At 40.1% G+C, this 14,902-nt stretch overlaps 1 protein-coding gene across 3 annotated transcripts in view; it reads left to right on the top strand.

The window, feature by feature from the left end:
- Positions 1 to 14,902, top strand: part of grid2 (glutamate receptor, ionotropic, delta 2) — a 447,760-nt gene that overhangs the window by 69,462 nt on the left and 363,396 nt on the right. For all 3 annotated transcript variants that reach the window (XM_047591180.1, XM_047591181.1, XM_047591182.1), the window contains exon 2: positions 10,125 to 10,280. In XM_047591180.1, coding sequence (XP_047447136.1) covers positions 10,125 to 10,280 — 156 coding nt within the window. The remainder of the gene's footprint in view (positions 1 to 10,124; positions 10,281 to 14,902) is intronic.

Raw genomic sequence — 14,902 nt, 5'->3', positions numbered from 1 at the left:
AGGTGAAGCTAGGAGAAAAAAAACTGTTTGCAAATGTATGAAAGAGGCAAAAGGAAAGAGATGAGGAGGGGAGAGGCTGTGATGGGATTGCATAAAAGTAAGGAGAGTTGTGTGATAGTGGAGAAAACAAGGGAGGGGGAAAAAAAGACAAAGAGGGGGAATGTTTGGAAGTTTTGCATTTGTAACTATAGGGAACTGAGAAGAGGATCTGATAGCATAAGGTTGAAGAGGACCATGGTAGGAATGTAAATGTCTGAAGGAGGGCATGGGAGAGGGGATCATAGCAAATCCATCCTTTCCTAAAATATAATATGACATTTATGATGTGTACAAATCTGGATCCTCTTAGCAGTGCTTCAGGCAAAATCCTCCCAAATGTTCGGCATTAATCAGGAGAGAGAGCTTAAAGACTCAAGGTGCTCAAGGAGGCTGGCACCTCGCTTTAAAAGCAGATTTGGGGTTCAGTCCCATATGCTTTGACATGTTTACTCTTTTAATAAAATGAAAGACTTTTTTTTATTATTTTGTGTCCCTCTTTGCCTTTCCACTTCCTCGGCTCTGTCTTTATCTTTCTTTTATGTTTTCCTTTGTCTGTTTGTTTTCTCTCACATGACATCTCTGTTTTTACGCCTCCCTTTCTGCTTTGTGTGTTACTAAGACAAGCCTCAGATATTATTCAATTATCAGTTATTATTGTATGTTAAACCCCACTTTATATCTGTCAGCATTTTCTTTTATTATTGGTTTATCCATCACAGTGTGAGTTATATTGCAATGGCTGTTGAGTGAGGACATATTGTAGTTTAAAAACTGAAAACGTGGCTTATCAACACCTATAGCTGCCAACACTAAAATATGTTGTGATGCTCTGATGTTTTGATGTTATGATAAAATGTTGTGTTGTATTTTGATTGTTTTTTTTTTTTTTTTTTAATTATACAGTAAGTGTTGTTTATGTATCTTGTATTATATTGTACATGTATTGTATGCTTCTTATTGCCTTTTTACATCAAGCCAGGGACTACAGATGAAAACTAGCCTTCTGGCTAATTCTGCTTTTTTAACCATGGTAATCATGTGTTCTATGAAATTGCACTGTCCCTTTCTAAAAAAAAAAAAAAAAAAAAAAAAAAAGTGATGCAGCTGAAGCACAGGTCTCTTTTGGGTTGGATTTCCTGGCAATGTAATATGAATGAAATGCTGTTGCATACTTGAGCGAAAAAAAAGGTGCTGCCCACTTAAACAGCTTTAAACAAACTTTGTTTGATCAAACTGATCAATACCGGTGTTAACATTGACATCTATACCGCATTCAGATCAGCAGTTAGGATAAAAAAAAAGGATCACTACTCTTTGAAATCACCCTGAACCTTCTAAGGCCAGTGCTGACATAGAACGTACGGTATGGCCTTTGTTTATACACCGATCTGCCATAATATTATGACCATTATGATAGGTAAGGTGAGTAACATTAACCATCTTGTGACACTGAAAATCTCTTGCTGGGAAATGTTTGGACCTGGCATTCGTGTGGATGTTACTTAGACAAACCACCAAAGTAGACCAGACCAGGCCCCCCCGCCCCATAGCAATGACACTCCTTGATGCAGACTGACATAGGCACACACACAAAAATGCTTTAAGAACAACTAAAAAAAAATGAAAAAACAGCACAAGGTGTTGGCCTCGGGTTTCATTAGATCCCAAACTGATCAACTATCTGTGGGATGCTTAGGAAGAAGACTGATTCTCATACGTTCTGAGTTCTGCTGTTTGGGAGACACGAGGGAAACTGACACAATATTAAGAAGATGGTCATAATGCCATGACTGATCGGTGTCTACTGGAATTTACACTATCTATTAAGTGTAAATGAAAAGGTCTAGTTAGAGGTGGGCGGACCTCTCTTACGTTGCCTTCGCAGCTCCACCAAAAGTGAGAGAGATGTTCTGCCACTTTCCACTTTCTGTCTGTGAAATCCTTTTACATGTAAGCACTGGCTAATTAGCTGTCTTAATGGAATGCGTGTCAGTCAATATTTTACACTTGTTCTATTGTCTGACAACAGAAACAGAAAAAACAAACATGGAAATGAAAACAGCTTAAATATATTTTACAAGATTTTGCACAGGTTGGAGAACAGAGGGTTGCTCATATAACTGTCAGCAGAAAAAATAAACCCAGCAAAAAAAACCAAAACAAAAATAGTTGTTTTAGTTAGTTTTAAAGAAGATACATACAAAACCACCTGATTGACTCACCAAGTCGATCGCCCTTAATGAAATCTCTGCCTCCCTTGCCGTTCTCTAACATGTCTTCAAGGATATGAGGGCCTTCCGAGCCGGGGCAGATTTACTTGGATTAAATGTCACACGGGGCTTCACATTGAACGAGGAAGGAGGGAGGTGAGGAGAGGGAGGATGGGGGCCGAGCGAGTGGGGATAGTGAGTGGAGTGATGCTTTGGGATATGGCAGTATGAAGAGATGGATGTACAAAAGAGGGAAGAGAGCAAGGGAATGTGGGTAATGGAGGTGCAAAAAGGGAAGGAGGTGGAGATAAATGAGGAGAGAAGGAGAAAATTGGTAGAAAGGGAATGAGGGCATGGCAAAGGAGAGATGGAGAGGCAGAGAACAATGAATAAGTGGAACTACATTTTAAACCAGAATGGGAGAACAAAGAGAATGAGATAAGGTGGCTATATTAAAGGGAAGATGAGACGAGACAGAATCAAGGAAAAGGTTCAAAGTGAATGGCGGCGTGTTGGGGGAATGAGGATGTCAGAATTGTTCACGAAGATTATTGCTTCAACATTTAGAGCTGCAAAGCTCTAAATTCAAAACGGGTATTCACAGGTGCACTGGATATACAGCTTAGCCTATTTAGAAGGTGGACTGCTATCATTTGCTTATAACTTGGCGAAGGCTTAGCTCTGCTCTAACATTTGGCTCTCAGCCAACAGCCTCACTGTTTTAAGATCCCAGGCAATCCTGGCTGAACGGGAGCTGAGTCAGCTGTGCTTTGCAAACGAGCCGGACCCGGCCAAAACCGGTCAAGAGCTGACATCAGAGAAACACAACAAGAAAAATGTTGCTGTCAGTCGTGCACCCTTTGCATTCCTGGGCCGCACACCGGGGGGACTGCATCGAAATGCAATGTAGATGAATTGGCTATTTACACATTACGTTCATCTCGCTGGCTAATGAGTGCAAACACAAAACAAATCCGCCACCTACTCAAAGCATGTTGATTTGTGTGGGAGGAAGCGAAGCCCTGGGTATCTTCAGCGGGTCTCTGCAAAGGAGGGAAGCAGTCGGGATGGATTCTGTGTACATAGGTTGAGGAGGGAAAGGTATGGCAGGGAGGGAGGCATTGCAAAGATGGCAACGACCTTGACGCAGCTTTGTGTGACAGTGTGACAAAGGACTGGAGCGCCGCTGAACTATGACTACAAATTCCCCTGGCTGCTCGCCTCCTTAACGATGGAGCAAATTAATTTACACGGCCATAATGAAGGAAGTGAAGGAGGAGGGAAAGACCGGAGGGAAAGACCGGTGGGGGGGGGGATGTGGGTGAATGAGACAGGTTTTTCTTGCACAAATCAGGTTACCTGGGAGATTTTCTCCATTAATGCACAGGATACGCCTAAATTGTAGGCATCCCTCTGTCATCCAGCCGAGCACACCCACTAGCATGTCGTTTGCTGATACACACAGGTCAGGATTTCTGGAAAATAATTGGTTTCAAGCGCTTTATATTCAAAACCTCGCATGTTTTCACATATACATATTGTAAGATACAACACATTGACGTTCTGCGCATGACTCAAAGCGTCAGGGATGATTCAGTGTCTTTGAGTGTATCTGCTGCTCTATCTACATCCTTGTTCCTGGTGAAGATGCTCCCGCTGACCTCCTGTGTTATATTTACGCGCAGACACACAGAAAACGGTTTACCCATTGCTTTTTATAGCAAAACGGCATGGATGTATGTGAGATAGTCTCGCTCGAGTCCACATAATAAATATTAGAGCTGTTTTTATATCTGTCCACATCATACTCCACCGGCCCGCTCGGCTCTCCAGTGACCAATAATTCTTTGTCCTCCTCCTCCTCCCCCTCACCCCTCTCTCTTACGCACGCACAACAGTGCACATTAATTCCTTGCGGCCGTGCCCAAGTGTCAAAACGCGCCCCCTTCCAGCTCACATCACTCCTGTAAATAACAGCCTGTTTGTGCGTACTCGCATCCGCGGCGCGCCAGTGTGTTCTCTCGGACGTTTGACACCACAGGACGATAACCTCCTCCGTTCATCACCATCAGCACTCAGCGCCGCCGCCCTCCCTTTGCTTTCATCACTGCATTCACACGGCAACGCTGAGGTTCAGCCTCGTCACAAATTAGCAATACATCACTGTGCGTGTGTGTTGCTCTATTGCTGTTATCCTTGTCAGCCTGTCGGTGCTCCTCTTATATTCCTGTCATCATCCTCAACAACAGGTGTGTGAGTTTGCTTGGGAGACAGAAGAATGGATCCCTGTGATATGTCAGAGAGAGAGAGCTAGAAAGAGAAAGAGGACAGAGAATTTAACAACAACTTGAGTGAATGGAAGCAAAAGGCCGGGATGCAGGTGTTCAGCCTGAGTCAGATGGAGAGGGATTCTGAAGAACTCAAAACTGATTCACCCCCCAAAAATAGGGGAAAACAGATGGTCAGTGACCCGGATGAAAAGGCACAATTTAATATCTTAAGTATTTTTATTTTTCATGACAGTTTGCGTGCCATGTTGCTGTCCTCTTTTAACACGAGACCGCATTGAAAGAAAGGGGCAACACCCTCATCCTCACAATCCTTCCCTCACCAGTGCTGAATCATTACCCTGATAAGGAGCTGGCTTAATTACTGGATCTTTATAGAGTGTAGGAACATAATAACTGTGCATTGGACGACGTGCCGGCCTAATTTGTTCATTTAATAAGGAAATTGAGCCGTGTGCCTTTGTCCGCCTGAACGCTGTTATTTAATTTATATTTAGAAGGATGAAATGCGTGACCAATTGCCCCTTTAAAAGTTTTAAATAAATAATAATTGCTTGGGAAAAATGATTTAATGTATAAAAGCAATGCTGATGTGAGTGTTTGCTTTATTGAAGATAGAATCGGTTTTTGCAACTGAGCAGTTTTAACAGCACGTTTGATCCATCTCTTACTGTAGTATCGAGATATGATTCCCAGAACCAATCCCTCTGGCCTCTGACTTTTCCTTTAGCTCCTCCACAAGATTTTGTTTGTGGGAACGTATTGAAAATGCCCCTGAAACCTGTTAATTTAGATTCATTGTTTTCACACGATGTATACCGCTGAATTTTGGTTATCGTGTTGACATTTGTGATTTTTTAGTTAATAGATTCTGTATACAGGACTATGTGAGACTGCTGCACCAATAGCAACAATATAGTGGAGTTATGGCGTCCTTAGACAAGAATGTGTGTTGAAGTGAGAGCCTCTCTTTTTTCCGCGTACAAGGTAGTGGTATGAGACACTCAACAGATAAAAGTACCACCTTAGCACGCTGAATGTGTGACATAACCCTTTTTAAAATCACTCTTCCATCAGTAAAACCACAGCCAAGATCATCCTGCACTTGCCTAGTGTACTTACCTCGCCCCTTGACATTGTTCACAAGAGGGTAGTTCTATCCCTTTGTTTATTGTTGTATTGCTGGGCTGCTTTCTCCATCACTACAACTTGCTGTGAGCACGACGAGCTCATAGATTATAGGTGCCGACTCTTAGGAAGAGTTGGCCTTAATCTTGGCTCCTGTTGGGATAACCAGATTATTAAGTGTAAGCACGGCTCAAGGTATCATGGCGGGAAAAAAGCCGATATAAAACACCCCGAGAAGATGCGCTTGGCCACGTACTTTTTTAATCCTTTCATCTTTCTTTCTTTTTTTTTTTCCACTCAAGTTTGCCTGATCTGGAAAGTGTTTAATGATGTTTTAGATGTTTTCATGCCTTGCCGTCAAAATTAAGATCAAATGCATTTTTTAGTCAGTTATATATATTTGGTTGCTTTTTCTATATCAAAAAAAAAAGTTTCAGAAAAACAAAAAATTACGGTTTGCTCAAAATCCAAGTGTTTACTCACAATGACAATGTTTATTATCCTTAAAGAGATCCCAGACTGACGGAGATTCCAATCTGACTGCTAAGAGAGCAATAAAAGATGCTAAAAGAATATTGTCGTGGCAGATTTATTAGTTATCTGTGATTTCTAGTGACAACACATTCCCCTCCTCATTTTTCTTTTACCAGCATTCTTCATCCATCCCAAGGGGTTATTTGGCAGTAAGTAGATAAAACAAGTTATTTATTGCGCTTTTATCAGTGTAAACAAACTAGGAAATGTATACCAAACACTTGACCACTGGCAGACATCTAATCGATACTTCTCAACAAACCGATGTGGGTTTTCTTCTTTTGGATGTTGCATCCATTCAAATTGACCACTGTAGCTGTAGCTCTCGTCATGGAAGGGATGGCTGGAAAAAAAGACTAATGATTTAGTGGCTCATGCTGTGTGTGTGTGTGTGTGTTTGTGTGTGTGTGTGTGTGTGTGTGTGTGTGTGTGTGTGTGTACTGCGTGCCTGCCCTTGGGGCGTCTGTGTAAAGCAAGATTCAGAGCGTATTTCTGAGGTGATTTATGTTGTGACGTCTGTCTTTACGCTCACAATCACATTACGGGACAGGAGGAAGAGCCAAGTTCCGGTGTGTTGTTTACGCACGTACACGTTTGCGCGTGTCTGTAAATCAGTATGCAGGGATGTTGTTCTGCAAAAATAGCAGGAAGAGAACAGCAGGTATTCACCCAGCCTCCATTCTCGTCTGCACTTTTTCCCCTGTGATGCACATTAAAATTTGCCATGGAAGGAATTCAGAATTGTTTTGATTTTGCAAATAATAATTATTGCTTTTTTTTTCTTGTTACGGCCAAGGGGATGATGACTCAAATCAGTTTTGTTTTGTTCTCATCCTACTGCTTTTCTGTCTTTCTACGCACTTGTGACTAAAGAGTGGGGTTTCAACCACTTACTGTTAGCTACACATGTGCATTAGCTCCCAAACAGAAGGAGTAGTAGAGGGTAGATAAAAGTTATTGAAAGAATGAGAGAGACAGAGGACAATTACTTGTTAATAGCTCTAATATTTCTCCATTTTATTATCCTCCTGGTAGTGTCTTTAGAGACTGAATCCAAAAGTACACCGGTGGGGCAGTATTTCAAAGAGCCAAAACAAACCTTTTAAAAGAAACAAACCACATACAAAGACAGTGGTGCAAAGCACTGTGGAGCTTTTAAAATATTACATGTCTGGTAACACATTACCATGGCAACATCATTGCGGGAACATTTCGTAGACGGAGTTCTGCTCCTATCAGCAATGCAACACTATTGACAAATATTAGCATATAAAGAAAAATGGCGGCCATTATGTGTTTTTTAGCATGGGCGCTGCCATCTTGCTGCACTGTGGCCCGTGATGGGGGCCTGTCATTAGGGTTGGTTGGCTTGGTATTTCCGATATTGACAGACAGTCAAAGAAAGAAGAGAGAGCTTGAGAAAGATGGATGGTGAGAGATAGATAGTTTCAGTCAGATAGTGAAAGATACGTAGTGTGTAATTGTTTTATATCACATTTTAACGTGTGGTTACAGCTAACTTGGCTTACCTGCTACAAATGGGGTGTTGCGTGTCTGCATTTACAAAATAGCATTTGCTAGCTCCCCTTAAAAGTTAGCAAACGTTACAAATAATATTCTGCAATGATCCTTAGATAGCTTAGTTTACTTCCTGTTTTGCTAAACATAACACAACTATAAAATATTGATTTTCATTAGCTTCTTAGCCATTAGCCTATATAACTATCACATATATAACACTCAGAAAGTTAACTTCATGAACTTCATGCTATTGCACTGCACTGACAAGACGTAGCCGTTGGTTTGTTTGTTTTCCAGCCATGCGGCTACCTAGGCAGAATTTCAGCTCACATAACACAAAACTCCTCTGTTAAATTTTTGTAAATTATGTCTTGTACATGGCCGTTTATGGCACACATATTAGGTAATATATACTGCCCAGTAGCTAATCCTGTCAGATCCATCCATTATATTATCGAATACGGGCTACCAATCTGGTCCCGTCTATTAATGTTAACTTTTCAAGTAAGTTGAGTGACCACACATATTCAGGTATAAAAACTCATTTTCATCTGTCTTTGTCAAAAATAAGCCTACACAAACTGCTAGTCAGAGTTAGCTTACATATTCCTTTGTATTGTTTTGCCTCCAGATAAGCCCCGCCCACTAAAACATCACCATGATTGCTAACAGAAAAGGGGTCTGTACTGATATGCTAATATTAATACGAATTTATTTTACAAGATTTAGACTTTGAAATGGAGGCAAAAAACATTGAAAAAGAAAACAAACGTATAAAAATAAGATGTGATAAAATAAACAACAAAAACAACCAAACAAACCAAACAACTTCTCTTCTCCGTGCTTTTGTCCTATAGACATATTACCAACCACTGTCCTCCCTTGTTACAGAGCTGGTTTAAAAAGTGTACAAACTCTTTCCCAGCAGTGTCATCTTCAAACTGATTGGAGAGCCATTCATAATTTATCCCTAATAGAATAGTTAATGAGTCTTTGTGTTTCACTCTTTATCGCTTTGTCTGGGCCTGTTTGTCTCACCTCATCTATACTGCATGATTGTAAAAACCTACCAAGACTCAATCAGTGGTGGTGGGGATGAGGGGGTATTTACAGTTGCCAAATGCTGAAGAATCAAATTATTGAGCGATACATATTTCATGAGGCCCTTTGATGAAGCGGCAGTTAGCATACCGTTTCTAACTGCCTTCAAACTGTGCATGTGTTTGAATTTGAGATGTGTGTGTGGGTACAGGCTGTTCTGAAATTAATCATCTTCCAAAAGTTAATTTGATCAATACTTTGTTTAAATGCAGAATGGAAAGTAAAACTCAAATTTCTTTAAGATTAATGGTCACATTTTTTTCTTTTTGAGTTGAATTTGTTGTTTTCATTAGTTGCATTACAGTAAATACGCAAGCTCCACAATTCAAAAGGCATGTGGATGTCTCTGGAATAACAAGGCGTATCTTATCCACCACATTTTCCAGTAACTTTGTGGGATCCAGACTGCTATCTTTAACACCACTGTATTCAACCCAGTTAAAGCAACAGACTGCTAAATGTGGTACAAAACAGCCCTCAGCCACCCTTCTTATTAATGGGATTTGCAACCAGTGTCTTACACACATGCACGAGCACACACATCACCAGTAGACTATATGAGAATTATTTTCTGGTCAGTGAAATACAGTTAATAGTGCTTCACTGCACTGGCTTACACAATTAGTGGGTCCATGAATTCAGGGGATAAACAGGGTTGAAATAAGAGGCTAAAGAGGAAGAAATGGGGGAAAAAAAACAAAAACATATGGTTACAAACATTTGGTCCAAGGCAAAGACCACCTCTGTATCAGCCAGTTGAAAATTTTCCGTATTGTATTTTTCCCTCATCAGCACTTGCAGGTTGACATTTATTTTTATGACTAATTTAGTTGCAGAGACTGCACCAGTCTTTTCTTCTTTATTTTCGTTTGTGCCACAAGCATTTTCGTCTGTGTTCTGCTTGGCCTGGGGTTTGACCTTAGAATGAACGCTGATGTCAACCCGTATCTCCTTCACACCCAGTCTTTCTCAAACTGAGTCATCAATACTTTAAATCCACATTTCTAGGCGAATTTCATGCATATCTTAATAGTGCAAAGGCTCCTCTTCAGTGCAGACTTTGGTGCATCTTTCAGCCTCTGGTATCCCATAACTGTGTGTTATGAGTTTCTAGCAGTCCCTCTTAAGTCCATCTCTAGAATCTAAGAGATTCTGGAAGATGTAAATGAAGTAAGTTCTGACAAACTCTTTGTCAGAACTTACTTCATTTACATCATTTACATGCTGTAATTCTGAGGTTGATATTTCCATCCCAAAAGTCATTAAATAATACTTTCCTCTTTTCCCCTTTCATTGTCCACAGGCGCCATCTTTGATGAGTCAGCACGGAAAGACGACGAGGTGTTCCGCCTTGCTGTGGCAGATCTCAATTTGAACAACGAGATCTTGGAGACGGAGAAGATCACCATCTCTGTGGAATTCGTCGATGGGAACAACCCATTCCAGGCTGTGCAAGAAGGTAGGATGATCATATTTAAGTCTCTTTAACATTTTACTTGGTGCAGCAGGAATCATCAGATGTATTGGTTTCAAAGTGATGTTCTCTTGTTGTGAAATTTTGTAATGATGTTTTGACAAAAATAGTCATGACAATAATTTGCATAGTTTTGATCCATAAACAGAAAAGGAAAATAACTTGTGTCAACAGTAATTTGATGACTTTTGCTGAAATGGGAAATGATTGAAACAATTTATCTTTTTCTTCTCAAACAAGCTGTAAGTCTCACATGTCCCCAAAATGCGTCATTTATGATTCAGCTCAAAATACAGCATAGTTTGTTCATTCAACCGTGCTTGTTCCAAATAGTGTATCTGAAAAAAAAAGTCCTTGGTCATGTTTCTATTAAATCACAGCTCCCCACCAGTTTTTTTATAACTAAAGAATCTGCTATGATGACTAGGATGAGTGGTTGTTTGAGCTTGTTTTTTTTGTTTGTTTTTTTATAGATAAACATAACCTGAATCACTGATATGGTTGTGTCTCATTGCAACAAAAATACAAATAAAATACAGAAAAATATAACTTGGTCTTACATTAACTGGGGACATGTCATTATGTTCTGAAGCACCGAATGAAAAAACTTAAAAAGTCCCATTAACCACTTCCAGATTCCAATTTATCCAACACAAATATTCACAATACGAAGTACAAGTACAGACGGTCATTACCTTGGTATGAATGTAAAGTGCGAGAGACAGCGGTGCCAGGCTCTCACAGTCCTGTCTGTATTTTTGTTGACCTCTTCACTACATTGAAAACAGACAGCCCAGAGAAATTGATTAATGTGGGAAAAACTGTAGAAGTTGGCGCAAAAGATAATCTGCCCCTGTCTTTAATTTAGCCTATTATGCATCCCTTCCATGGCCTTTAACTTGGTGTGCATCACAGTCACCTGAGGGTGCGATAGTGTTTTATTACTTTCCCTTTGACCAGTGAGTTCAGTCATCTACACCGACTAGGCATAACATTATGACCACATTCCTCATATCTTGTAGGTCTCCCTTGTACCTCCAAGACAGTTGTTGTTAGTGGGGTCCTATTGTGCTGTTTTTCATGTTTCTTTGAGTTGTTCTTAAACTGTTGTTATGTGTGTGACTCTGCAGTGTTCATATAATCCAAGCGAATGGTGGTGTGTACTCAAAATCACACCAACTTTTCACCCATGCAGGCACACATTTCATTATGCCAAAACATTCCTTTCGGAGAGTGTTCGACAAATGTAGCTGCTGATTCACAACTAAAATGAACAAGCTTCATTATATATTCAACTTTCAGTTTTGAAAAATCGTGATGTCAGTAGGCTTTTTTGACTGATTCATGCCCTCAGTGTAAATGTGATTCATCAGTAACAATTAAACAGTTTTGTTAAATTTAACAATGAGATCTACAGTGCAACTGCGGTTTACTGCAGGTCAATCGTTCGCCAAGTCAGGTACGCTGAGTTGATGGGCTACACAAATACTCACTTCTTTCCAATTATTCAAACACTACATCCTAAGTACATCTGACAGCCAGGCTACTGTTACCATTTCAGCCTGAAATACCGCAATTTAGAAAATATAGCAGCAGCGTGCTAAATTTGGCACTGCCTGCATGACTAATGATTCATCTGACAACGGAGGTTTTCACACATATTCTTTTCAACTAGACTGTGTGAATAGCTAATGAGGGCATTTGTTTTTGTGTTTGATAGTCATCCAAAAGCCTTTGTAAAGTCAGTAAAAACCCACCCATTTTCTTGTTCTCCATGTTTTATGATTAACAGTTTTAATTTATTCTGGTATGAGATATCTTTAGCATGGCAAGAAATTGTTTTTATTTGAAAAATAAAAATAGCCATACAATATACACAAATAGATGTATTAATGGATGAAGCAGCATTACAAGAATGAGCTGACTAAGCCAGGCAATCAGGCTATTGGTGGCAGATACAGCTACTGTCCATATGGACCAGTATCCATGATTGGAGAAACATATTGCACTGAGCACAAGTTTCTCGTGGAGCAGCTAGTATGTTGGCACGAAATGCAATGGGATGATCATCACTCAAAAACCCATTTGCGCCTGAGCCGTTTTGATTGGCCGGCTGCCTTTTGAGCAAATCACCTCAGAATAAACACGGATTTAAGGAAAATGGAGGAAGGGGCAGGCACCAAAGTAGAGGCAAACAAAGTACTTCCACATTGTATGTTGACATATTTGATACATCGTTTGACAGGCTTTCGGTTTAACCGTCTTTGTCTGCTGCTTGTGCAACTTTCAGAATGCAAAAACTTTACATGAAAGGAACACCAAATGAATCAAAAAGCTAAAAAGCTTTTCATTTTTCACAAAACATGTAGGAAACATCACAAGTTCTCAGAGTTTAAGACCTTTGTTCTGCATAAGAATGTAGTGATTAGCCACCAGTTAAACAACGTACTATATCTACATATTTGTCTGGGAATAATACTTGCAAATGTTACTAACAGTCCTACAGAGATGCAAAAAGAGATGTGCATTACTCACCACCTATTTCACTACTGGGTACCTGACTGAAGTTAATAAGGAAACATATGAAGAGGAGGAGGGTTGGAAAGTTTTGTTGGTGAAAGCTGTCTTAGTCGCTTTTCTGTCGATTGTGTTTTGCACAATAGCATTGTCGGCAACAGTGAAACTTAGTAAGCACATACTGCTCTCAATTCTTGGTAGCATTTTCTTTCTGCTTAGAATTGACTTTGGATAAACAAAAAACCAAAGGATTTAAAGAGGCAACAAGAAAATGCCAGAACGTAGAACCCCTCCAGTGATTTAATTAACTGATAATCACATACAAAGACCTTATTATCACGCCTGTGAACACACGCGCGCATTTTATTAGCCTTGGCTGAGAGAATGAAGTAAAGCACAGGGAATGCATCTGTGAACTTGTTTGCATTTCAGTCAGACAGGCGGTGGGATTCATGTCTGTGGCAAACAATGGTGGCCAAACTCTAAGTGTATCTCTGCTACAGAGATTTGCTGAGGGGACTTTGTGTGCGTGTATATGGCTGCACATGTGTTTGTCTCCCTTTAAGCTCTTTGTCGAGGCTGTTGCTTTGATATAAGGGCTCTACAGAGGTACTTGGTACTCAGGCTGTAATTCTTTGAAGTCTCAACCCGACTCTTTCCGTTAGCTGGGCCGTGTGCATTTAGGCTAAATTGTTGTTTGTTTCTTACTTCTTTATTTCAGGGAAAGCGAGCAGCTTGCATCTCAAGTGACTTATTTGCAATATTAGTATTGTGTGGAACAAAAATACAGTGAGCAAGAAGAGATGTGATAGCACAGCAGGAGGCCGCATCTGACACTTGCTCTTTGACCGAGCAGATTGAACAAACAGCAGGTAGCTGGAACCTCCAGTAGACTATGTGCTGTTTCTGCATTTTTGCAATGCTTTGACTTTGTTTTTAGTGCAGGGGATGCTTTTTTTTGTTGATTTGATTGAGTGGGTTTTACCCAGCTTTCTCCTCATATCATCAGACATCTTATCTGTGGCATAACAAAGACAATTATTTATCTTTATAAATGCCACAGACCCATCCTGTTTTTGTTTTTTTTTTTTATTATTTTTTTTATTGCTTTGGAGTTTGGGAAGTTTTGTCTGTGCAGCAAACCAGCTTTGCTTCTTATTTTTGTGCTTCCCCCATCCCCGACTGTTTGAACACACGCAGGCCTCTAACTCCTTCAGTCTGTTGACTGGTCTGTCCAAATTTGTGGGTGGTACAAGGAATACTTCCCTGTCTTCCTGTCTTGCCTGGTACTGAACAGACTGCCTGGCTAATTTTCCTGCCAGTCTGCCTGCCGTTCTTCTGTTTGCCCGTCTGTTTGTGTAGTTAGCTGGCTGATGAATTGATTGCCTGTCTCCCTATCTGCCTGCCTACCAGTGTATTTGTTTGGCTAACTAGTCACTGGGCTGCCAAATCTATTGCCATTTGCCTGTAATGTTGCTCAAGGCTTGAACAGACACAAGACAGTTGGTTTAAAATCCGCTTCAAAACGTAAACATTTAATTTAATTTATATACATTGTGGAAATATACTTTAAAAAGGTAGTTAATACACGCTCAAAATTTACATTAAATAGCTTCTCTGTTGTGCATGTCATTTTTAAATCATGTGGGGTCATGGTCTCAGCAACCTGCCCTGCAGTTATCCTTTGATACCAATTGTATTCAGTTATATCAGTGACAGCAGTAGTTTTATTGCAGGTGAGTCAGTCTTATTTATATTCTTTATCAAACTCATCATCACCTATATCTTGTATTTGATTAGATTCCACATGTACGTCTACATCAGATGTACATTTATCTTGTTCTGCCTGTTGATTTCTTCTCTCCTGGCTGGCCTCAGGCAGATGGGTCCCCCCCAGGAGCGGGGTTCTGTTCAAGTTTATTTTATTTATTTAAGAGTTTTTCCTTGCCACCGTCACCTTTTTGCTTGCTCTGGGGGTGTCAGGCCAGCATTTGTAAAGCATATGGAGACAATTTGTATTGCTCCTGATACTATATAAATAAAATTTTATTGAAAACTTGAATTGAAATCATCTGGCATGGAAAATATTG

This window comes from Mugil cephalus, chromosome 8, assembly GCF_022458985.1.
Source record: "Mugil cephalus isolate CIBA_MC_2020 chromosome 8, CIBA_Mcephalus_1.1, whole genome shotgun sequence".
Taxonomy (NCBI): Eukaryota; Metazoa; Chordata; class Actinopteri; order Mugiliformes; family Mugilidae; genus Mugil; species Mugil cephalus.
The sequence above is the reverse complement of the archived record's forward strand: the minus strand, read 5'-3'. Positions and strand labels throughout refer to the sequence as shown.